The sequence below is a fragment of the Myxocyprinus asiaticus genome, chromosome 42, assembly GCF_019703515.2.
Source record: "Myxocyprinus asiaticus isolate MX2 ecotype Aquarium Trade chromosome 42, UBuf_Myxa_2, whole genome shotgun sequence".
NCBI classification, from domain to species: Eukaryota; Metazoa; Chordata; class Actinopteri; order Cypriniformes; family Catostomidae; genus Myxocyprinus; species Myxocyprinus asiaticus.
In genome coordinates, this window is record NC_059385.1 from 3,516,403 (window position 1) to 3,543,518 (window position 27,116).

Below are 27,116 nucleotides of genomic sequence, written 5' to 3' on the forward strand. Positions count from 1 at the left end.
TGCATTAGTGCAAATAAGAAGCCTATTTTTTTTTCCTTTTTTTTTTTTTTTACATGTAAAAGTATTAAACATCATTAAAAAAGACATTTAAGTTTGATCATATATATATATATATATTATGATGATTTTAATACATGTTTAATTATATGTAATATCTTAAACTTTATCTCTTTTAGACTTCCTTAAATAAAACTCCTATATCTGTGTGTCAAACCCAGCCCCCGGTGCACGACACTCCGCCCCCTGCGCATGTGTCCCTGTGTCGGCATTGGTGAGAAATCAGCGCTGTAACAGATGAGGGAATGTCAAACTTGTTGCCGACAGCCAGGGGTCAACACATCCTGCACGAGCAGAAATGAGAAAACCCTTCTGGAACCTGAACCATTGGATGAAATAGCGTGGATTGCACGGACATCATCCAAGAAAAGGGCGTTTAATTTCTTTGGAGGACGCGTTTCATACTGTGACAACAAAAGGGATCCTGGGCTCTCCAGGTTATAAGACGCGCACACACATTCTGCGCTCTCATAGGACTGAAGGGACGCGCAAAGTTCTCTCTAGTGGACCTTACATTTATTTGCTTTTTTGATTGAATCAGAGTTTGCTTTTATTATTCTAAATAATTATTGCGCGCATTGCATTGGAAATACGAACATCGGACAAGCTCCTTTATGCACTCGTTTGGATTTGGAAACGTTACGCATCGAAAAATAATGTCAACGAGGATTTTTGTAACATGTGCGTTTTCCAGAATCGTTCCTCAAAGAGTACATTCAGATTCCCATGCATCGTGGATAAAATGCTGTGCGTTTTTATGGTGGAAATGAGGTATTTCCAATTAATGTCACTTGATATCTTACTTTCACGTCATTAACTATTAATGCAGCATTATCATGCATGCATGTGAAATGATGTACTTTAATTTTTTGGTAGGAATGTTGTTATAAATGTATAGTAATTTAAATTTTTAAATTGGCTCATAACATGGACCCCTGGGAGACACAAAAGAAAAAATGATTGACTCCAAGCACCTAAAATGGAGTGGATTTTTGCAAAGGATTGTTTGTTTTAATTTTTTTTTTTAACTCGTTACAATCAAACAAAGGAATTTAAATCCAGTGGAAATTAAAAATGAACTCTAATTATAATAGCACTGGATTCCATATGAAAGGGACATCAGTGGCTGTGGAGCCGATGATGGGCCCCCTAAATGAATCCCCCATGCAGGGACTCAACTTCATCTCAAATAGAGACCAGTATGGATTCCAGACTCATGGCCATGGGGATATGCTCGGTATGGGAGTTCAGCCGCAGCATCAACTCCACATGCAAGGACCGTTCAACCATCAACCGCCTAACCACGAGCAGCATTCACATCTGTACCAGGACAATGTGCCCTCCTGCCTGCATGGGGACAGACACATGGGCTTTAACGGCACCAATGCAGGTCACCCGCACATGTTTGAAACAGGATTTGGTCAGCAGCTCGCAGAGGCGCAGCCGCAGCAACAGAGAATGGCCACAATGCCTGATTTTCAACCTCACGGACACCCTAATGGTAACCACGCAGTTCCAGCACCATGTTTGCCTCTAGATCAGTCGCCTAACCGTGCCGCATCGTTCCACGGCCTGCCCTCCTCCTCACCTGAAACTCACAGACTTGAACATTACAGACTTTTCCCTCAGGGTAGGATGGGTGGATCAGAGCATTGTTTTCCCTGTGATCCTCTATCAGGGAATTTTGATATGATGGGATTCTCTACTGTGGACTCCTCAGAGCCCAAGCTCTCCTATTGTGACACAGGGAACCAAGTTGGCGGGGGCCCTTTTTCCACTTGCAATCGAAATGGTTCCCGAGGGCCCATGATGGGTGGCTCAAAAGTTGACCAACAGCTACCTCAGCAAAATGTGTTTTCAGACAGATTTGGAAATAGGGGGAAAATGGATCCAGGGGTTAACGCTAGACACCACCTCATGGTGCAGCAAAGAGCTGGACCTGTTGATAGACAGAACCCTGGTTCCCCTGCCCTTCCTCGGTTTTATCACACTCCGGACTATGTACCGAACAATACGGACATTCAAGGTAGTGGCCCAATGGCCCACGTTCAGCATAGTCATTTGGAACGCCCCATACATAGACTGAACAGCCACAACATGCATTCTTTTGGGGAACCAGTATTTGATGTCCCTCATTTAGCGCCTCAGGCCCCTCATCACCCTCACCTTAGCTCACTGCCTTATTTGAATATGGCAAAAAGGCCACGGTTTGATCTCCCAAATGGCTCTGCTGGAGAGAGCTGCAGCCCCCTTAGCAACAGTTTACATAATCGTCCCAGTCTTGAGAATCATCTCTCCCCCTCCGCTTTCCCCTCTCCCATGGGGGACTTCACATCTCATGTGATGGATGGGTTTCCATCAGGCCCCCTACCTCTGAGCTCCGGCCCACAGCAACAACAACAGCCGCTACAGCGGCGGCAAAATGCTGCGATGATGATCAAACAAATGGCATCCAGGAGCCAGCAGCAAAGATTGAGGCAACCCGACCTGCAGCAGTTAAGCCTCCACGGGGATGTTACATCAAACGGTATGGGTTGCAGAGGGCCTCTGGGTAGTGTGTCTCAGTCAAATTTTGAGAAAAAGAATAATTTTCATGGAAACTTTGACAGTCCCCATCTACCTCAAGAAAACTCATGGTTTCCAGAGCCACAGCAGCACTTTAGGGAAACAAACACTAATGCCTTAGAGCAGACAGAAAACGGACATAATATTATTTTTAGACAAGGCGTCACAGGCATGGACATGCAGTCTTTGAATTCTCCAGGAGCTCATCATCCTTTTGAAAATAATGTCAGCAATTCTCTGCAGATGCAGTCTCCTGATGAGGGAAACATGCAGTCGGGCGCACCCATGGATAGAAGGCCGGCTGAATTTGGTGGAATTGCTATGAGGAGGCAGCATAGTTTCCCTCCTGGAGGGCAGAATCAGCAGGGGGGCCCCCAAAGCAATCCTCCAGGATTCAGCGGCTCTCCAGGGAACTATCCCCCCCATCCTGAGTACCTCTCCAGCCAGCACCTGTCAGTCAATAAGCTTGGGGCCCTCTCTTTGGGGAATTTGAACAAAGCCAGTACAAAAGACAGTGTGTTTGGCCAAAGCTGTCTTGCAGCTCTTTCCACGGCCTGCCAAAATATGATCGCCAGCCTTGGGGCCCCGAACCTCAATGTGACTTTTAATAAGAAAAGTCCAAATGAGGCCAAACGCAAAGCAGGTCAGGTTGAGCAGGACATAAATAGCAGTGGCACTAGCGGAGCTTGCGGCCCAGGGGCAGAGTATTTCCAGAGCAATGCTTCTCAGAATAGTCAAACGCCTTGCTCTGGGAATAACAACAATACAACTTCAGGTCAAAGTGGTATTGGCCAGATGGCGAAAAGGGAAGCGAGCACCCTTTCCCCAAACAACAATATGGAGTCTGGATGTGAGGGGAAAATGGCAACAGGCAACAGCAAAGGAAGGGGGAAGAAGAGACGCGATAGCGGGCACATAAGTCCCGGAAACTTCTCCCCCTCTTGTAACCCTGTTGTCAGTCCAAGTCAGCAAAGTTCCACTTTGAGCATGGGCATGGAGAGCAGAGGTAAAACTCCAGAGAGGTCCCTGGTCTCCCCTTCCTTCGGAAAACCTGACCTTGCGACCTCGATGGACAGCGGAATTCAAAGTGTGGGCAAATCGGATGGCGTTTCACCATGCATGGATTATTTAGAAGAAGCCAGCCCTAACTACAACAACGAGGACGCACGGCCTTGCCGAGCTGGTATGAAGTGTAATTCTGAAAACAGGGCTGGTTATGGTGATGCTCCGTGCATGGACCAGGTGCGAACACCATTGAGCAGCACAGGCCAGGATGAGGTCCATCCTCTGGAGATTTTGCAGGCTCAGATCCAGCTGCAAAGACAGCAGTTCAGTATCTCTGAGGACCAGCCACTGGGAGGGAAAACAGGCAAAAATGCCGACTGCCAAAGTGGACTAAACGGGGAATGCGCCCTGGCCAATTCAACCCCGGTTGCAGGGAAGGGCTCTGTGAATACCATTGACCTTGACTCTCTCATGACAGAGCAGCATGCCACCTGGTATGTCCCTGGAAACAAGGCTCTGATAGAGGACCCTGTTAATGACAAGTGCCTGGGATTCTGGGATCGAGCACGAGGCCAAAGTGACAACAAAGAAGGTAAATTTAATTGACTGTGAGCATGATGAATTGCTGTTTTTATGGACTGTTGAGTTTACTTTGATGGCTTAATGGTTGAATAATGAACAACCATAGGTAGCTTAACCTCAGGCAAAGGGACCCATTTACAACTAATCTGTCACCCTGAAGTGATCTTTAATTAGCACGCTTTAAAACACACTGTCTTGAGCTGAGAGAAAACAGGATGCAAAACAATAACTAACCTACTGACAGCAGTGAAAATTTGCTCTGAGATTGTTTGGCTCTGTAATTTGGGGAAAAAAGTCAGTTTGTTATATAATTATATATATATATATATATATATATATATATATATATATATATATATATATATATATATATATATATATATTAGCCTATTTTAGGATTGTAGCCTATTTAATTTTTGGATTTTGTGTAAATCCATTGTTATTAGTTTTAATGATTAGTATTGGATTTATTGACCAAGTTAAATAACTGTGACGTTGTTGTCTTTACATTTGCCTCTAATTATTGGCAATAAAAACCACAATTAGTTGTTATATGGTATTAGTATATTATTATTACTATTATCGATATTTCTGACATGGTTGAATTCTACACAAGACATGCTCTTGCAAGTAACTATTTATAAAATGTTAAATGGCAACAATTTACCAAACCGTTTTTCTCTGCCTAGCAGAAAGATATTCTCTTTTCTGTAGTCTTTAATCTGTTCCTGGTAGCGTCAGTGTTTTTACCTCTGGTTTTCTTATCAAATGATTTACTGGAAACTTTACACGGCCGTTTAGATATATTGTCAACAGTATAATATATCAGTCAAGTAAGAGCATAGTAGGTCATACATACACACAGCTCCAGTTCTTTGTCATTCTCGTAGAGTGCTACAGCAAACACTGGGTGTTATTCTGTTATTTTGGAAACAAACGTCATGTAAGGAGGTTAATGCAGCCAAGATTGCGATTAATTTGACTACAAACACGTACGAGCTCGAATTCTCGTTATGAACCCGTGAGGCCTGATAACGGCGCAGCGCGAGGGTTAAACACATATCATGCGCGTGGCTAAGATTTGGCGCGCTTTTACCTCAGAATTAATTTTCCCTGTCACCTCGCGCTTCTTTCACTAAACCAGATATCAGATATGTCATAATTAGATATGTGTGGCGTCATAAAGGGACATTTGATTTTTTTTCCTCTCCTTTTTTTAGGGAGTGTTTAGATGAGAGTTGAGCGAGCCAACGATTATGAATAATTTTTTTATTAGCCTAATATGTTTTCATAAAAACTTGATATCTCAAGATTTATTTTAAACATCCAAAAGCTTTGAAATGGCTCCTCTCTCTCTCTCTCTCTCTCTCTCTCTCTCTCTCTCTCTCTCTATCTCTCTCTCTCTCACACACACACACACATACACCACAGAGACCACACATTATTTATTTATTTATTTATTTATTTCATTTACCTGTTTCCATCATCTGCCTGGGGTATTGAGTTCCTTTATAATTTTCTTTTTTTTTTTTTTTTTTTTTTTTTTTTTTTTTAATGCAGTAGCTTTCTCTCTGTGCACACTGGGTTTTGTGCATTTTTTCATTGCTGTTTAGAGAGAGAGAGGACATGCAGTTTTATTTCATTATATGTTATTATTAGATTTTTATATATACATTTTTTTATGGTGGTTTTACATTCCGTCATTTAACCGCTTGAAGAGACTGCTAGATATTTTTGCTGTATATAACTTTGCAATAATAATAATTTAAAAAAAGGTTTTGCAGCAGAAAGTCTGTTATCATAAGTCAGTACAGTTGAGAGCAAGCCTGCACATCAGAAAGTCATAGCTAACGCCAACTCGGAGTGTGTTTTTTACTGTTTTGCCTAATAAATAGAGAGGGTTGTCAGATGCAATTTCTCAGACGGGGGCTGTCGGATATTCCGACAGCTTTGTGGCTTTGAGAATAAACACTATAGGCCAGGACAGACAGAAAAACAAGGAGAAGATACAGTGGCCTCCTGGGAAAACCGACTCAAAACAACACTCTAGAAACAGGCTGAGAACACAGGTATAAAGATGCATTTTGTGAGTAAGGGACATTATTGATGTGAAAAGAAAAGAGGGCTTGATATCTGGGTGGAAAAAATCAGCAAACATTGTACGCTCAAAACTCAGTGTAACTTGCAGGTCCTTTACAAAATTCCATATCTTTCAAATAAGCGATATAGCTCAGTAGCTCTTTGAAAAAATCTGCAAACAGTGTACACTCCAAACTCTGTGTAACTTGCATATCTTGTATAAAAAGCAAAAAGCATTGACATCTTTGAACGCTTCCTAATAATGCAGACTGCTTAATGCATTGTCTCTTTTACTTGTCCTTAATGTGACATCAATGCAGACACGCAATAAAACTCTACTTATTTTTTATCTGTTATAGTTATGGTCACTATTTGCATACAACGTGGCTCTTTATAATTAAATGCAGTAAATTTAATAGCTAATCACTCTGGCTTACATGATTGATAGCAATTTGTCAGTGAACAGTGCACACAATGGCACATCTTTTAATGGGAGTGTTTGTTTGCAGAGCAGAATTAATTAGTGTCTTCTCGTGTCCGCGTGGTACACAGCATTTTTTCATGAGGAATGTCAGGGTAGAAAAAAAAAAAAACATGATCTTGTCTTGCTTGTCTTGGCATGTATTAAATTCCTTTTTTGAATTTTGTCAAAGGACAGGCCTGTACCACCAAAGATGCATCAGCAAGACCAAAGCCTTTGCTTTGATTTGTGCATCATCGCTACATATTAAACATTAAGGAACGGCTTACCCAAAGATGAAAATGTTGTCATTTGACATTGATGACACCTTTAATTGAACATACACTGTGCATGTATACTAAATCTAAACTAATAAAACTAGAAAACACATTAGAGTTGAAACATCGTAAGAAAGAGCAGCAGTGAACTAAATATTTCGCTTCAAAAAAGAAAGTGACTTCTTGCAAAATTGAGGGTATGCGTGGCTCAAGTGAATCGTTTAAATTGAACCATCTGACTAAAATTAATCATGTTCTCAACGCAGAATAGAATTGAATCGTTTCTTTCAGTCGGTTCAAGTACGTCAACTTACCGAAAGATTCACTTAGATTTCCGAGCGCTACATATGAGAGGACGGTTTACGTTAGCACGTTTGATTACTCGACTCCATTGCTGCGTTCACAATACAGTGTGACAAATGTAGCGTTTTGTGTTGCTACAGCGATACTCATTGAAAAATGTAGCTCACCGCTGGGAAAGCTTTGAAAATAGCGGCGCTATAAATTTAAGTTAAGTTAGTAGCATTGCTACTTTTAGTGAACTACTCCCCAACACTGTTAAAAACTGTGCATTAGTGTGTAATAAGCGCCTCAAGTGTTTGCTGCTGTTTTTAAAGGCACACAACCATTACTGATAGGTCATCCCTCAAGCACCGAACCAAGATGTAAATTTTCCGTGTCACCTCATGTGTTGTTGTTTTCATATGTGTCTCTAAGATCATTAATGTTCCTTCTTAGCAACCCCACCCACAGAAACATAAACCAACAACTTCTCCCCCTCATTTGTAAGTGACCAGGCAAAACTGAGAGCTCGCCTGTGAACGGCATATGGGGTGTTGCTTTTCCATGCGTATACTTTAGTGCATGTGTTGCGCTGGCCAAGAGAACATGTCTAAGAGCCAGACAGAGCAGTCAACCATCCAGACGGGGCCCCTCAGCTGGCCCGATATCCCAGCCCTTCCCCTCTTCTTGCTCCAGGCCTGGCACTCATGAAGGCAGGCCCTGTCCATGGCAGTGGAAGGGGTGGGGGGGGGAACGGCCCCAGGGTTCTGATGTGAATCTCCTTCAGTGCTTTGGGCCTTTGAAAACTGTGAAAAGCTCTTTCATATCCCTTGACCCCGCTCCCGCGCTCTCTTTAGAATATTTTAGAATAATTTCATTCTAATTTGTCAATGGAAATTCAAACCATATAACAGCATATAAAAACATGTTCTAGAGGGATTAGTTTATGTAAAAGAGAACGCTATGCCAAGCTATTTCCATGCTCTTATGTGGGGAGGCACACGCTGCGTCCCCTGCAGTTCTGTTGGCTCCCGTTTAGAAACTTGGAATACAGCCGCTTAACAATGATATGGACACCATCCCAGCGTTTGAGTAATGAAGTCTGCACTGTCGAGATGATTTGCAAGATGTGAGTTTTAAGGCATAGTTCACCCAAAAATGAAAATTCTGTCATCGTTTAGTTAATCTCAGGGCATTCCAAACCCATATGAGTTTCTTTTTTCAGTAGAACAAAAAAGGTGAATTTTGTAAGAATATCCACGCCGTTCTTTTCCATATAATGAAAGTAAATGGGGACTGGGGCTGTCAAGCACCAAAATTACAAGATATGCACCATAAAAGTATCATTGAAGGAAAATTCCGGGTTCAATACACGTTAAGCTCAATCAGCAGCATTTGTGGCATAATGGTGATTAGCACAAAAAATGATTTTGACTTATCCCTCGTTTTCTTTAAAAAAGGTAAACATCGAGTAGACAGTGAGATACAATGGAAGTCAATGGGGCCAATTTTTGGAGGGTTTAAAGGCAGAAATGTGAAGCTTTTAATTTTATAAAAGCACTTACATGAATTCTTCTGTTAAAACGTATGTATTATTTGAGCTGTAAAGTTGTTTAAATCTTCATTTTACGGTTGTTTAAGGGTTTACTAAGGGTTTGATATGTCGTCATGGCAACGAAGTTGTAAAATTATATATATGATTTTACACAGAAAAGCATAATTTTACAGTATCACACTAAAATCATGTGAACACACATTATGTCTTGTGGGTATACTTTTGAAACAGTGAGTATTTTAATGTTTACAAATTGGCCCCATCGACTTCCATTGTAGGTGCCTCACTGTAACCCAGATTTTTGCTTTAAAAAAAAAAAAAATTATTAAAAAAAATGGACAGATGAGTCAGAATAATTTTTTTGTGTTTCTGTCGTGTGGTTTCAGAAAACTTGGAATATTTCGAATGAGTCATATGGACCACTTTTATTGTGCTTTTTTAAAATGTATTTTTATTTTTATTTTGGAGCTTAACAGCCCCATTCCCTTTAATTTTGTAATGTTCAAACCTTAACAAGTATGCTTTTTTTGTTCTCTCGTATCTCCTCACAGGACATGGGTAGGAGAGCTCCTCAGACGGCCATCTGTGGCTCCTTAGTGTATCACTAAAAAGGTAAGGCGATAAGAAAAATCAGATTTATCGATCATCATAGGCCAAGTCGGTAGAGTGCAACAGTCGGCTTTCGAAAGTAAAAATCTCATTCATTTTCCCCATAGAAAAACTGATTTTTAGAAAACTGACATTCTTACAATCCAAGATATATCAACTGTACGGTGTTATATGCTTCTGTAGAAGCCACAAGTTAGTGTGATTTCAACTTTATTTTCAATTTTTTTTATTTAATATCCATAATCCTTGTGAAGAACTACACTACCAATAATTCTAAAGAGATATCAACCAATTGGAGAAGTCGCTATTACCATGGAAACTGAATTTGTGCCAAAAGAGCTCAGCAGCGACTGCCCTCTATCAAACTACTTACTGCATACTAGAAACTATTTATACTATATACTGAATTAACATATTTTTGCAATAAACCTAAAACATATTGTTTTATACATCAAAATGTTACCTGTTTTTGATTCGATTACCAAGTAGATTTGAGTAGTTCATTCCCTCATAAAAAAGTTAAGTGCACAGTCTTGTACCTTGTCTTTGTCAGATTTTTACATACTGTATGTTTTCTACTTTTACTTCCAATCAAAGTTCAAAATGTTGTTCTTTATTAACTAAAACATTTGTTTCATGACTTAGAACTATTTATTAAATCATATTTAAAAATCCCAATGGAAAAAAATGAATGGGAAAAATACTTCGGGAACTAAAGCTGCTGAAAAAGTGGGCAGTCACCGTTGCACTCTATTATCGGTACCGACTTGCATGATTTTCACAGAATGAGCAGTAGACATCGTGCCATCTGTCTCGCCAAATGATTCCACCCTATGAGTGCGACGACACCCGTTGCTATTTCTGGGACTTGTCTGCGGTGATTCCATGGCGACAGAATGACTGACATGTGTTGCATCTCTGTGTGCACTCTCCACAGGTGCTGCATGATCTCGCTGTGGGGGTGTGTTTTGGTCCTGAAGGAAGCCAAACGCGGTGCCCGGATCCTCAGGATACGGGGTGGGGTGGGGGGGATGGAGGGGCCCCATTGCTTCTCTCGCTTCCAGATGTGACTCTAAAGTCATCCAGAACAACTCTAAACCACTTTGAGACCTTGCTGGCTGCTTTCTGAAACTGTAAGGATGATGGTTGGCTTGGTGTTTTCCACCAGTAATTGGATACTCTTCTTTGTCTAGCACCAGAGAAACCACAAAGCTCTCTGGGTGTCCAACAAAATCTCTTTGGATTCACAGGAGAAGACACACAATGGAATACAGGAAATGCACAAGCACACCAAACTGGAATTTTGGACAGCTAGGCTCAATTGCTTTTATTTTTATCTTCTAAAGCTGGGTTTTCCATTTTTGCTTGGATTACCTCATTTTTTTAAGACTTCCGATTGAGGGTTAGTTTAGTTAACAAGATTGTGCTGCTCTCTCTATAAATATTTATTATCTTTGTTTGTTCTACGAAGCTCCTTTATTTGTGTCAGAACATTTCAGGAGTCTTCTATTGATGGATAAATGCGACCCTCCCTCCCCCCACCCCAATCATCGTTTAAAGGGATAGTTCGCCCAAAATAGAAAATTCAGCCATTGTTTACTCATTCTCATGTACTTGTATGCTGTTTTTTTTTTTTCTTCTTCTTTTTTTTCTGTGGAACAGAAAAGGACAATTTTTAAAGAATCTTTATGCAGCTCTGGCCATTCGATGACAGTTCATGGGTGATTATCACCAAACATGTCAAGAAAATGTACTGGTCTTATTTTACTTAAAAACCAAAAGAAACAAATAAGAAATTAGATTTTGCATAAAGAAAATGAAGACTACTTTTAGGGCCATCATTTTTACATTGTGACATTATTTTCCCCCTCAATTCTCACCGCAAATTAAAATAATTTTTTTTTTAATACAAATTCTGATGTATGCATACATCATAGTTGTAGTCACTTTGTACTGGCTTTTCATTTTTGGCTAATTTCCATTAAAAAAAATCTTTGTACAACAGAATCTTTTTTTTACTGTTACACAGGTACGGTAATAGAATCATCATTAAAAACAATGGTATTAGTAAAAGTAAAATGTCAAGTGCTCTGAATATAATGTTACAATGCAAAAAATCTTAATGGTTTTAATATTGGCTTTGATTTCTTTATGCAAAATAATTGCATAATCCTCTTTTTTTGTACTGAGGTTTGAGGTTAAAAATGGCCAGGACATTTTCTTTGCAGGTTTCACGAGAACCGCCCTCATAAAAACAAAAACGCCAAAAAAGCGCCATAAACATATAGTCTGCATGACTTAATTACTATTAATCGGTGGCTTCTGAAATCATGCAGTAGCTTTGTGTGAGAAACAGGCTAAAATGAAAGTCGAAATACATGGATTATATTCACCACCGCAAATTTACTAGTTCGGTTACTACACATGTGAGAATATCAGCGAATACTGACTTAAATATCTGTCTGTTTCTCAAACAAAGCTAGCGTATATCTTCAGGAGACTTGGAATATAGTGCACAAGTCACATGAGCTATTTTTCTGGTGCTTTAACATGTGATTATTTTGTTTTCTTTTTGGAAATTTTTACGACAAAATTTTTTACGAAATTCTTTTTTTTCCCGCTTTTCTGTTCCGTGGGAAAACATGGGGCATACGGGTTTGGAGCGGCATAAGGGTGAGTAAATAAAGACAGAACTTTTGTTTTTATAAAACGTTCCTTTAATACACTTTTTTGGTTGCGTCATTGCCATTTTTGTTCTTTTCTCTCTTGTTATCGTAATCAAATTGGACGAGAGAAATCCGACAGTGTGCCGTTGTCCAATAAGTCTGAATTCTTTCACATGAGAGTGGAACCAGCGTGTTATAAAGCTTCCCATTCTCTCCGAGGTCTTCAGCACCAAGCTCTCCATGTCTGTGGTGGGTCAACCTTTTGACTTTGAAAGGCCAGTGGGGGGTTCTCTCCTCTCCCTACTGTTTTTGGAAATTTGATATTCACCCTGAGAACATCCCATTGTGACCCGCCTGGCCAGCATCGGAATGCCATTGTTTCAAGTCGAAACTCTCCTCTGCTTGGGTTTTCCCTCTTTACCAAGCCTCCATTGAAATATTGAGCTTCCCTCTGCCTTTAAACCAACTGACGGTGAATATGTTTAGTCGGAATTGGCAGGCCATTCAAGCAAGGACAATGCTTGCAGACAAAAGACTTTCCTTTTAAGAAACTAGGTTTTCTTCTAGAGAAAAAAAAGGGTCTTTAACCAATCTTTTGGTCTTCGACACCTCTGTTGTTTTCATGTTCTACCTCTTTTTCTCCGTTTTTCTCTCATTATTGTGATATACACGATGCTTAAAGTGACATTATTTGTGCCCGCAGAGTTTTTTGTAAATAACCTGTATATTATGAATCAGTTATTAACAATAAATATGTTGTAAATTATGCACTTTTCCAATGCTTTGCTTGATTTTACTGCAAAATCCCAGCATGTTTCTCATAGGGTAACCTTTGCAAAGTCGCTGTCATTTAATGAAATATTTATCTTCAGAAATGTGTGGTTTTTCCCAAGAGAAAACCTAAATTAACACACTCTCTACTCCCTATATTAAGGACTACTGCTACTTGAAGTTCTCAAATGGCGACGGGGATTGTTTTAAAAGCAGTTGCTGTATGATTACATCCAATTTTATTTGATTAGGGGGCACTGGGTTTGAGAGATTGCCTGAGAAATGCTGTCTTTATGTTTATCCTGAACTAATCTTAAACAGTGGGAAAATAGTTTTGAAAAAGACTGGGAGAGAGAGAGAGAAATCTGAAGTCAAATGAGGAGATTGTTTGTGAAATGCTCGACTACAAATCTCCCTTGGTTTGAACGGGCTGTGTGAGCGCTGGGTTGGGTGGTGAAGTCCCGAGAGTAATTCTAAAGAATTGATCATGATTACTTTGGTATTCCTTATGTAAATGATTGCTTATTGATAGTGGAACTTGATCTATGATGTCAAGAGAAAGTTCTAACATGATTTTGTATGCAAATCAACCACATAGTTTCCAAAACTCTTTATTCCTAGAAGAAAAGAAAATACGCACACAAACGCACGCAACATTTGCTGATTACAATTCAAGCAGATGATTTTATGTTGGACATCAAGTGGCGACCCAACACGGTGCCAGATATATTTATTGTACAAAAGTGTCCTTAAAATCTTGCAAACATACTTGTCTTTGCATAAACAAGTTCTTTGTATCACGCAACTCGTACATTCGCTCTAGTCTTGTGCAATGGAGGAGTCAAGCCATGGTGATTCTGATTCCCAAGAGTGACGCACCGTCTAAGAGATGGAATCTTTAACAGGAAATGCAGTCTGAAAAATGTCCTAGTGCAGTTCGACCGAAGGTGCATTTTCTTTGGCCGGTGTTGCACATTCTTGCTCTTGTTTTTCCAATATACTGGAGCTGCAGTGAGACAGTTTTCCCATTTGGAGATGGCTGCAAAGCTCTGCTTTTACTATTGTTGATTGTCCTTGTAAGACTGCTTCTAAACTTTTGGTTTTGTTTATAGTATTTAACAAAAATCCATTTTCGTCATCAACCATATGGAAAAAACTTTGCACACAACTCGCAAACATACTTGTCTTAAGCAATAAACAAGTTTATTATAACCGATTTATTCTTAAAAAGTGTAAATTAGTTTTTATTATATTTAGAATGCTAAAATTTGGGGTAATTGATTGGTAAACTATGTATAATAATTAATTACTAAAGTGCCCTTCCACTATTTCAGCCGTCTTGGTTCTGGAAGTGTTTTTCCCATACATTTTTTCCATAGGGATTTCATAAAGTCATGAACCAAACCAACCAGCTCCGAGGTTAATCACAACATCAAAAACTTTGATGTGAAAATAAAAAGTATTTGAAAAAGGTACATGACCGTTACTTAATGCTTTAATGAGGGAATGAACTACAATCCCATCCAAAGCATTGTAATATAATATAATTAAAAATGATAGAAAAATAAAAAACTATGGATTTAAAGTTGTTGATTATAGCTAAGTATAGAAACAACATTTTAATTTTATTTCCAAATATTCAGATATATACGAATATGTAAGTAGTGTGTGAGTGTAGGAAGAGCGACTCGATTGCGTCATTCACAGTGCGTCATGGAAGTGAGCGGTCGTTGCAGAGCCCTTTTGGTGCGCTTTGTTCGCCTCTATTCTCTGATTGGTGGATCCTTTTCCTTCAGCATCATGGGTAGTGTAGTTTTTCACCTGGAATTCTGCTGTTAAACACGATTTTAAAAGAGTAAAGTTAAAAAAGCATGATTGCTTCAACGGGTGAATATACCATTGATTAACAACCTCAGAGCTCATGGTAGGATTCTCTGTAAAGGTTTTTAAGTTATCCTTGTCTATGGAGAAAACAATCTGTATATATAGTCTATGGAGAAAACAAATGGGATTTTTACTTCTGGAACCAGACTGCTGAGCTCTATTACCAGTCAAAAGTATGAACACACATATTTATTCTTTATTATCACTATTTACCCACATTTTAGAATAATGAAGTAATTTAAGCAATGAAATAGCACAAATAGAAGTATGGTATTTATGTTGTGACCCAACAAAAGTTGTCACCACGCTCTCCCAGTAAGTTCAAGTGCTAAGGCCAAAAAACTTTCACATAAACAAGAGAAGATCTGCACTCCGAAAATGCCTCTTGACAAGGTCCTGTTATTATCTTTCAACATGGGAACAAATACAGATATTTCTTTTTTGAAAAAGGTGAAAAAATCCTCAATCAATTTTCCATGAAGTTAAAAAAAATCGAGTTAATACTTCATAACTTCATGAGGTGCATCCTGAGGATTTGTTTTTTATTTCTTCAATTAAATTTTTCGTTTTGTATAGTAACTCATAGAGAGGCACTATTTATATGTCTATAAAACTAATTTCAGGTATTTAAGTATTAGTCTTTTAATCAAAAGTTCTTAAGATCAAGCTAAACAAATTCAATCAAGTGTTGTGCAATCTGTTTGCATCCAAGATTTATCCATTTTATGAATGCTTCTGCAATGTGAAGCAGGCATGACAGCATCCAACCTCTTTAAACATGCAATATTCTCATGTGTTTAAGACGACGATCGTTTTGCCATTCCCCAGCGCGTGCATTTGCCAGAGTGCGACCACATGGTTTAGTCCTCACATACATGTTAATATGCAACACAAGTGGCTCTAAAATTGCAGACCTTTGAGAGCTCTGACAGTCTACGCATTCATTCATTCCCAAAGCAGGTTTTCCTATTCATCTCCCCACACAGAGGAACACCATGGTGGGACTGCTGGTGAACGAGAGAGTGGAGGAGGAGGGGTATCTGAGCCCAACTTGGTGTAAAGAAAGGGATTCAGCAATTGGTGTGCAAATGGCAGAGTGTCCCAGAGCCCAGTGATCCCCAAGGAGCCCAACGGTGGAGGGACACTGGCTTGGGTCTGAATTTTTCATAGGTCAGCCTTCACAATACACACTTAAATAGCTGGGCAGAGCCGATGGAAATCAACATAGACCGAGAAAGAAAAAGGAAAAATCCACCCCCACCCCCCGAACAATGGGAATAAACAAAGATTTTGGTATCTTTTTAAGGAGAGCTCATCCAAAAGCAGGCAGCTTGAAAAGAACAAGTCTTTTTCTCAGTGCTACTCCTTTTTCTTTTTTTTTTTTTTTACCAAGATAGGATGTGGAAAAGGGTATGGAGAGGATCTCTTGTTCTCCAAATGCTTCAGAATCTTTATATTATTCTTGTTTTTTTTCTCCCCTCTATTAGGGTGGACTCAACCCAGGATGCCTGAAACTTCTCTTTGTTTGAGTTGTGTGGGCCAAGTAACCAAGTGGCATGGACCAGTCGAGGCTGCTTGGATTTACTTAACATTTCTGTTATCTTTAATGGTTTTGGATGAGTTGTAAAGACTTCCCTTGTGCCTTATCCACCACCTGGAATGGTTGGGAGGGGGGAACCTCAAGATGTAATTAGTTGATTGTTACATAAAGTCTTCAGTCAGTGTAAGGACAATAAATGTCATTGAAGATATAACGGATGATGGAAGAAACATTTACATTTGCTTTAAATATGTGCATGCAAAGTGTGCCACCAATTTAATCATCCAGATCAGTGGGTCTCGTTGACATGTTCTGTGGTGTGAAATGCTAATAACTACTGTACACCACATTTAGCTAATTCTTTAATAATTATTATGTATGCAATTTTTTATGACCATATTATGATGACCGGGTGAGAATTTATTTTGTGAAATAGTTTTGCGTGCCCTCACAATACGTTTTGTGTTTTTTCGCAATTATTTTGGGTTACCTCGCAATAAATTACCATGGATTTATTATAGTAATATTATAGTAACCATGTTTTTTTGTTTTTTTTTTTGGCAGAAACCATGGTTTGGATCAAATTAAACATTGTTAAATTTAGTAAACATGATTGAATTATTCATGGTGAAATGGATAATTCAGTCATAAATATCTTATAGTTACTACAGTTTTATTACAAATACCATGGTTAAACTATGGTTACTATGGTAAAACCATGGTTAATTTTCATTAAGCTTAACTGTGGTTTTACTACAGTAACCATAGCTGAACTATAGTTACCATAGTAAAGCCATGGTAATTCTTTTCCCCCTATGGTTTTATAACAAATACCAGAGGTCAAGTTTGGTTACTGAAGTAAAACCATGGTTAAATTATTACGAGGGAACCCAAAATAATTGCGTGGGAAGGCAAACTAATGTGAGGGCATGCAATATTTTTTTACAAGGGAATGCAAAACTATTTCAAATAATAACTTTCCTTCCTGTCCTATAAGGGGCATCAACAACCCCTATTTATTTTTCTATCCCAATTGCATTTTATCATTTTCATGACCCAATCAGATCAGATCTGCAACACATTTCTGGGTTTCGAACCCAGCAGTTGAGAACCACAGATCCAGACCATATGGATGTGGATTGTATGCACCCCATCCCCCTTTTTGAGTTTGACTTGTGGCTCTTGGTCGGTTGCCGTACCTATGACTCAACATGGGTTTGGGATTCAAGGGTGGAAACATCAATACTGCTTTTTCTTTTCACCTCTTTTTCACTGACTTTCCCTTCAATTCCTCTAAACCCCCCAACTTTAGCTGCTGGCTGACCCCTTGTTGTCTTCCAGAGAAGGCCTCAGCGTGTCAGGATTGGGGGGGTGGTGGGTGGGTGGGGATGTGGGGGGGGTCTGTGATAGACTTAAGAAAGCAGCTGTGCTGACGACCCACTGAGCAGTACTCCCCCCCCATCACACCGAGCGAAGGCCTCCTACCGGTTTCCTCCGCCAGGCAGCCCTTCGCTGTAACCCGAACCTCAGCTCCCTCAGCCTTGATTAGCACAGGAAAACTAAGCAGTTATATGCTGTTTGGACAGAATCAAAGCTATCAATTCCTCAACAGCTCCAAGATGTATCTTTACACAGGAGGGTTATTATGTCTAGCTTTGGTAAGAAGTTGCTGTGGTGGAGAACACCTTTAGTGTTGTAAAACGCATTATGAACTGAATAATTCTGGCTTTAAAATCAGGTTGGATAAGACACATTTTAAGTTGTTGTAAAATAACTGATATGTACACACTGAATTCGGCAACAAGAGGTTGAAAGTTCTACTGAAATTGGTCTGTGCTTGCCGAAATTCAAACTACTGCCCCTCGTGGCCGAAGTTGGAAGTGTTTCTGAGGTGAAAAGTCGACAGAGTGGCGCAAGAATAGAGCGGTATTTTTAGTGGTAAACAATGTAATACAGTCAACAGGAGTGCATATTTTATTCACCCTATGTAACCGGTCCTGCTCGACCCGCTCCGAGCGAGATTCGAACCGGCATCATCTGGTGTCATAATCAAATGAGTCCATCCGCCCATGAAAATGGGTCCGCATCTGACGTCATAATGATTCCTAGCGATTCTATTGGATCATAGAACTTTTAATGAGTACTATATTCACTGCCTGAGTAGAAATCCTACAAAATCCTTTTATGATGTGTGTCACTTTAACTTTGTAAATACGACAAATTTAATAACCTATAGATCATATGTTACACATTATAGTATATTACCACTGCTATAGATTGTAAAATTAAACATTTCTTGGTCTGTTTGTTTTTTAGTTAGCTTACATTTAGCAATATGTGCCACAGAATTATTAGTCTACTGAACCACAGTAATACAAAATATTTCCCATATTTACACACCTTACAATCACACACCAGCTATTATGATGAAAAAAAAAAATTGTGTCCTGAGCAGGTTTGAGTACATTTAAGAACATTTAGCTAAAACCAACTTACCTAAAACATTTCTTTAATCCTTGATTGTTTTTTTTTTTTTAATTAAACATGTTCACTAATTATGTGAAGCCAGTCAATTTATTGTCATATCTATAGTGCTTTTCACCGCTTCAAAGCTGTCAGAAAAACAAACAGTCACCCCCTGGGGACTGTATTTCATGGGCGGACTCATTTGATTATGACAACGGCATGGGAGGCGGGCACGCTAACGAGGAGGCTAAAGGCTACAGCCTCTAGCATCAGTCGCTAGTGTGGCTCTTGAGGTCAGGGGAGTGAGGTTTACACATACCACACAGCTATCAGATACCAGCTGGCTCCCGTTACACCTACACCCAAACCCCAGCCCTAAACCTAACCACCAATGAAGTAAAAATGTAATATTAAACTTAAAATGCAACCTCTGAATCACGTTCACCATTGTTTATGTGAACAGGATTATTTCTTGGTTCCCACAAGACCAGAACCGCATCTCAGTGTGTTGTGTGAGCAATTGGCATCAGTAGCACCACAGGGAAAGGTCTGATGGGGATGCTGCCTGTCAGTAATTTGGCAGAATTTGGTTGATTTCAGGGTGCATGAAAGTTCAGAAACAGAATGTTGATTTTACCATGTTGGTGCACATCAGTTGAATTCTGTACTAGATTTGTACATTTTTTGAAAAAAATGTGATAAGTGCTTGCCCAAGCAAAACTCACCACCATGATAGGGTTCTGGGTGTTATAGGGCATTGCTAGGCAGTTGCTAGGTGGTTGTTTACAAGTGAAAAGAGTACACCTTCAAGACAGGCCAGTATAGGATGAGATCCTGAGCAATAGGTTCTCTTGTTTCGCCGTCAGACCAGGGAAGGGGAGTGCTTGGTCTTTTCGCCATCCGAACAGGGAAGGGGGCGTCAGCCATTTCTGGGGGGCACTAGGAAATCTAAGGGGGTCGATGCCCCCCTAGCCCCTCATTAGACCTGGCCATGCTTCCAGAAGTCTATGATAATCTGGTGTCTAGATATGACTCGGCCCCTCCTTCAATGCAGTTTTGTAAGGTGAAATAGTAAGTCTGGTCGCTTAGAAAAGTTGCAAGTCTGACTGTTTGTTCACACCTCTAAATGTAACTATGAGCAACAGTAACTGTGATGCTTGTTTTATGACTCAGTAATCTCATGATGAGAGAAACTTGTAGCCACGGCACTACAGAACGAAACTAGCGCAAATGCAAACAGTCCATTTGTCTGGCACGCAGATAAACCCCAGCAGAGAGGTGGATGATTATTAATTAATCAGCAAACTGGCTGTCTTGACTGAATAATTCATCCTACGCCCTGTCTGTAATTTCTCCATCTCCATATTAGATTCTGGATCTAATGGGGAGTGTGCAGCTTGGCGGCGAGGTTACCTGCTTCCGTGGCCTCTGTCATTCACACTCTTAATGAGATGATGGACTAAAAGATATATGATTCACTTTCTAAAACAATTAACCCAAACCTTTAGAAATTGCCTCTATTGATGCAATCCCTCACATAACAAACAAGCATGGGGAAACAGTCCTAATTACTGGTAATTATCTATCTCGGCTAATTAATGGTTAACCCACAGGGTCACTCATTAGAGGTGGTGTGTTTTGCGTTGGCGTAAGGCATTACATTGCAATAGAATTCATTTGTAGGTCTTTACAAGCTTGCTACTGAAGCCCTTCTCTACTGGGTGACTTTAGGCAGGTAGGTTACCTGATAAGGAGGCAGGAGAGAGAGACCCGAAGCTGAAACTAGAGCTGTTATGGAGCTAGAAAATTTATCCGCTGCTGGGGGGAACCGAACTGAAGTCAGTGGCACTAGGGATATCAGATCAAAAGAGATGATATTGGGCTATCCTGTTATATAATGGTAAACTGTGAGTTCCTCCTTCCATGCTGAATTTCCATGCTGGATAATGTTTGTCTGATGCTGCTTTAGCCATCTAAAATATAACATTGTCTAGATGTTGACTAGCTATCTCGTTTTTTTATTCTGCAGCGTTTATTTCAACGAACTTGGTAAACGCAACACGGTGCTGCTTGGCATCCTATCAAGTCTACAACCTTAGAAGGGTCATAACCCTGTGGTGGGGTAGTAGTAGGATCAGCATTAGATTCCCTCTCTTCCTCCTCCTATGAGAGTGCTTGTGTTTGTCGTGTAGGCACTCTAGCTCGTGTAATTAGACTATTAGCCCCGCTCATGTTTCGGGGTCACGGCTCCATTGAAGAATGGCCCATCGTCTTAGCTGTAGCTGGCTGAGGTCCAGCGATGGGAGAGGCACCTTGATGTATGTTTAGTCCCATCATTTAGCAATCAGTTTAAACGCAGACAGCAGTGACAGTGGGTAATCCTCTGGCACTAACGCAGCGTGTTGATAGAAATCGCAGAGCTGCACTGTTGCATCGTTTTTATCTGTAATTTCAAACAATGCATTTAACATGTTTAGACCCAAACAATGGCACTAAAAAGTGTTCGGACACTTTTGGATACTTTAGTACCACTTAAAATTAATTTTAGAATGTTGTCTGGGTTGCATTTCCTTTTGCCTTACAGAGTTTTGATTACGGTTTGCGATGACGAGGACGTGTAATGTTGAATTTAATCCAAAATAATGTAGAGTTTGATCAGTTTGACCTTTCACATCAACGACAAAAGATATGGCATGTATTTTCTTTTAAAAGTTGATGGGATCATTTAATGTGCTGTCTTAACTTTAGTTAAGTTGCATTTTTATTATTTTTGTCATTGACAAGTAAGGTTGTCTGAGGTGATAAAAATGAGAAACCTTTTCAAATCTAGTTTAAAAACACACGTGTCAAGTTTCTATACTGTAAATGTAATCTTTGTGTCCATGTTGATTTCATACACTTTGAAAAACATTTAGCCTATCAAATTTCTTACAAAAAGTGTTACCATAAGTCAAATTTATTAAAATACTTCCCATGCTCCTCGAATACACATGAGTGTACACAACTTAGTCATTAATTTCAAACAACTTTCAAGGTATAATTATTATTATTTTTATTTTTTTTACAAAAATCATGAATTGAGTCAAGAATATAGAAACCTTTATATAGTATATATAATTTTTTAAATGTATTTATTTATTTATTTATTTTTTGTCATATGACAACAAAATGACATCTGACATACACCACCTGACTTTGAATTGATGGACAAAAGTTTTTCCAAATATTTTAATTACCTTTTAAAACAAAATGGTTTCACTGATTTAAAAAAAAAAGAAAAAAAAAAAAAGAAATAACAATAAAATATTATTCTGCATTCTCATGACAACTTTTCTTTTTTCAAGATTTTTTTTTAGCTTTTATTTAGATTAATTTATATATTTGCTTATTTTATAGTCTCGGGACAGAAAGACTTTGAACTCAGTAATTGAAAACATGTCAATTAAGGTGTATTCAAGGAATTGTTTTTGCATTTTTGCCCCAAGAGGCAGAGCAGGAGTCGGAAGGGTAGGAGGGGGGGTTGGCAGTTGTTTGTGTAGAAAGAATAACTAAATTGTGCCCAAGACAAAAAATAACCAAAATGGCAATTGCGAATGGGGTCACACCTGGCCACCCCCTAGCTCCAATACCCCCCCCCCCAAACAGAACAGGTATGGGGATCATCCCCCAGATCCACTGCTGTACAAAAAACAAACAAACAAGATAATTATGTCTACTGGAATAACCTCTGGAACTGAACTGGTTAATCTCTCTACTTTCTCACTCCAGACTCCCCAAGCTAAATGTGTTTTTCCCCCTCTTACCCAAAGCCAAATATCTCTGAAATAAATTAAGCGGCACGATACACCATGTTTGCAAAAATTACCTCGTCAAAAATAGCTGCTTGATACCATTTAGCGCACGATTCTCCACGGGACGCTAATGAGCTCCAATCTGGAGTAAATCCCAAACGACCAGCCAGAGTTGACAGCCAGCCCTGGGGCTCTGGGTGCGCTGCTGTCGTACGCTTCAGATGCGGGGAACCGCGGGGCCCCCACCATGTGCTGCTGTCTGCGGCACCCAGGAAACGGCGCACAATGGAACCATCAAAACCTGCCAAGCCGTAAGGGAGCCGAGGGAATTGCGATGATTTTTGTACCCCCAAAGGAAATGTGTTTGTAACTCCAACCCTGTTCAAATAGACATAATAAATAAATAACTCTATAAATAAACCAACAAAGTGATAAAATCGTGGTGGATATACGGACAGCCGAGGCTACAGGTTTTTCTTTTTTTTGGTGCGATTTAATGGGAGCAATCAAGCGCAGTCAATTAAGCAGAAACGCAAACAAATTGGGTGAGAGCACATCTTATGCGATGTCCTGCAGCAACGGGGATTGAAGAGGGGCGGAGGAATAGACATATTTCTCTGTTAAGTAATGTCGTCTCGGGGTGTAAATCTCCTCTCAGCAGTGGGTAAATGAATTCCCTTTCTGTGGTGGGGGACACATTAACGGGCGTTTTGATACAAATTAATAGGCATTACGTCAAAATGCATGCCCACACCTGCAACTAGACCTCACAGATCTTATTCAGAGTAGCGCCATATTTGATTTTTGGCTGGAAAAATCGAGGTTGTGAGGGACAGACTTCCAGTCTATGAAGGTACTAGATCATTTCAATTCAAAACTCTTGTTTTATGGGTTTGTTGTCTACTGGAAATCATTTGAAAATATGTTTTTTCAGCGTTTCAAGAGCTGAATGATCAACACCAATGTAAACAACAATACAACCCATTGAAGAGAGGTAAGACTATCCCAAACAGCCTTGTTTTCATTTCAGTCGAAAATGAAACCTGGTGCTTCTCTGAATAAACTCTATTCCTCTAAATGTGATATTTTTAAAATGTTCACAAAAATGAGAGTTATCTTTCACAATTGTGCCCAAACATGCAACTAAATAATAATTGCCTAATAAAGTGCAATAGTGTCCTCACACTTTTTCAGCCGTCTTGGTTCTGGATGTATTTTTTTCCATAGGGATTTTTAAAAATGTCATATGAGTGTATTTAACGGAACTACAATCCCATGAAGCATTGCGAATGAGGTAATCGTATTAAAATGTATGGAAGAATATAAAACTATTGATTTAAAGTAGTTGATTATAAGTACATAAACACATTTGAATTTTATTTGTGACGTATTCACATGTATACAAATATACAGTAGTTTGAGAGTGTTGGGAGATTGCATCATTCACAGTGCATCATGGGAGTGGCAGTGCTCTTTTGATGCGCTTGGTTGGTAGCGATTCTCTGATTGGTAGATCTTTCTCTTCAGGATTGTGGGAATTGTAGTGCTTCACCAGAAAGTGCACTATTAAATACAGTTTTAATAAATGTAGTTGAAATTACATGGACTGATGGCTTTAACAGAAGCATATACCATCACTTAAAAACCTCGAAGCTCACGGTTATCATTAATCAATTCGCCTATGGAGAAAATTAATGGGATTTTTATTTCCTGAACCAGACTCTTGCTCTCTGCCAAATCTTTGGGTTGGTTCTTGTAAAATGGGCTGTATTTAGAAAAGTGAGTGTGTGATTTTCTCACGTGAGATACAAATTTATGTACATTCTGTTCAAATCCATGCCTAAACGTCCAAGTAAAACTAATCCCACTAAAATTTTAGACTTTAAAATGTTCCAACAAAGTAAGTGTGTGTGTTTCACAGGTAAGGTGGTCGTCCTACGGTTGGTGACAGCCCGGCTAATGCCCCCTCCTTTGTAGATGAGTGCCTTGTTGTAAGAAACCGCACACCCATCGCAGAAAAACAGCTCTAATTGGTTTATTTATAGTCAGTCCTGGAGAAGCTCTCTTGAAGATAACAGAGTAACACAGACTCTTATTCTCAAAGGATTCCAGCTGCTTTCCAAGGACAAAACTGACAGCCCACACACAATACAGCACAAACAAACAAACAACCATAGGCTTTAGCATTATTATTATATCATATAATTATTTTTATTATTATTTTGATAAATGGTACTTCAATATACCCACTTACTCGCCAATAATTCAAGCAGCAGAATATGTTCTGAAGATTACATTAAAGAAATATTCCGGGTACAATACAAGTTAAGCTCAATCGACAGCATTTGTGACACAATATTGATTACCGCAAAAATTCGAGTCGAGGTTACTGTGAGGCACTAAGAATGGAAGTGAATGGGGCCAGTTTTTGGAGGGTGTAAACGGAAATGTGAAGCTTATAATTTTATAAAATCTCATGTGTTATTTGAGCTGTAAAATTGTTTAAATGGTCTTTTTTTTTTGTTACAGTCATTTTAGGGATTGTTGACATTACATCGTCATGGTAATAAAGTTGTAAATTGGTTATAACTTTACACAGAAAAGGTTAGTAAGTGATTTTATCACACTAAAATCATGTTTACACGCATATCCTTTCTGTCTTGTGGCTATACATTTGAAATGGTGAGTATTGTATTTGTATTTCATTGTAAGTGCCTCACTGTAACCCAGATTTTTCCTTTTTTTTTTTTTTTTTAAAAGAAAAGGAGGGGCAAGTCAAAGTAAACTTTTGTGGTAATCAATATTATGCCACAAATGCTGTCGAAGGAGCTTAAAGGAATAGTTCACCCAAAAATGACAATTTGCTGATAATTTACTCACCCTCAGGCCATCCAAAATGTATCTGAGTTTCTTTCTTCATCAAAACAGAATTTAAGACTTTTAGGATTTCATTTCAGGCCTCCTGCTTTAAACAATGCAAGTGAATGTCCTCCATTTTTTGACGGTCCAAAATGCATATTTAGGATGCTTCAAAATAATCCACATGACTCCAGTCGACAAATAAAATTCTTCTGAACGCATACGATTGATTATTTTGATAAACAAAACAATACTTGTATACTTTTTAATTACAAATGTCCGCTTCCGTACATCTCTGTGACGTGCGCTCATGAGAGGGATGACATAAGCTCGTTGGTAAGGTCACGCATCACGTGGAGGAGGAGTCAGGAAGCGCGTCATTGTTTACAAGAGAAACTTGCACAGAGCACAGACCAAGCGCCGTTCACAAACCAAAACAGTCCAAAACAATATCAAATAAAAAATTATTTCCAAATAATAATATTAAAAAAACAATGTAAACAATGACGTGCTTCCTTTTTCACAGTCTAATCAATTCCTGATGGATAAAACCATTTATCCAATCTCATGTTAACTTTAAAGTTTACATAAAAATGTAAATTCTGTCATTATTTTCTCACCCCCATGTTGTTCCACAACTGTATGCTGTTATTTTTTTCCACATAGTGACATCGACCATCAATCAAGCTTCAAAAAGGACCAAAATACACCATAGTACACGACTAATTCTTGTGTGCTTTATGTGTGAGGAACTGACCAAACTTTAAGCCGGTGCTGTGAGTGATTTTAGCGTTCTGAAGCTTTCACGTGACTGAGCCGTTGGATTAGCCACGCCCCTCATTCCACATCCCCGCCCCTCACACCAAAACCGAGCAAAAGTCAAATTCAACCGTGGCACAATAGTGCCTCAACTGACAAACATTATGAATCATAGCCTCAATGATGCGCTTCAAAGACAACACTATGAGAATGAGCAAAATGATTGACAGGTGAAAAGCATCAGTGTCTGCGGACACATTTTTGTTTGCTGCTTACAAAGTGTACAGCTATCACAGAGACCGGTGAGATATCTCAGGACACTTATTTCATTCATATAAAGGAGTAGGAAAATTTTTTGCATAATTTTCCATGAAAAATCACTCAGCATCTTTAAGGCCTATTCACACCAAGCACACATTTTGGTGTAGAAACAACTTTTGAATAGGAACAATGAATTCCTATGGCACGATTCACACGGGGTCCAACAAATCGTCTGCTGACAATCCAAAGTTTTTTTTAACAGATAGTAGTCAGATTTATTTTTTCCGGATTACGAATAAACCTGAACGACCAATGAGATAAGTGCTGCAAATCACGTGTCCAGATCTACAAAATCCAGCGTGTTGGTGGCGCCAATGCAACAAAAGTTATTTGCAAACCGACATTAAACACCTAGGCCGAGTTCAAAATGGCATACCATAGACAAACGTGGCAGAAGTAGTAAGAGTAGGATGGGTCATGCCGAACTCGGGCCTAAAGAAGACAAACTAGGAACTGGCATTGAAGATGGATGTGGAGCTGCTCTTGTCTTTGGTATCTGAGTACAAGGAATTATTTGATAAACGATGCAGAGAGGAGGGAGTTATTATGGCAAGGAAATGTGGATAAAAAAAATCGGAATCAGTGGT

General features: G+C 39.2%; 1 protein-coding gene across 1 annotated transcript; it reads left to right on the forward strand.

Annotated features, from left to right (window-relative positions):
- The first annotated feature begins 324 nt into the window (after nucleotides 1–324).
- Nucleotides 325–12,904, forward strand: LOC127432563 (transcriptional activator MN1-like). Its single transcript, XM_051683800.1, has 3 exons — nucleotides 325–4,219; nucleotides 9,415–9,475; nucleotides 10,410–12,904. The coding sequence occupies exons 1-2, from the start codon at nucleotides 1,132–1,134 to the stop codon at nucleotides 9,423–9,425; spliced, it is 3,099 nt and encodes a 1,032-aa protein (XP_051539760.1). The 5' UTR covers nucleotides 325–1,131; the 3' UTR covers nucleotides 9,426–9,475; nucleotides 10,410–12,904.
- The last annotated feature ends 14,212 nt before the right edge of the window (nucleotides 12,905–27,116 follow it).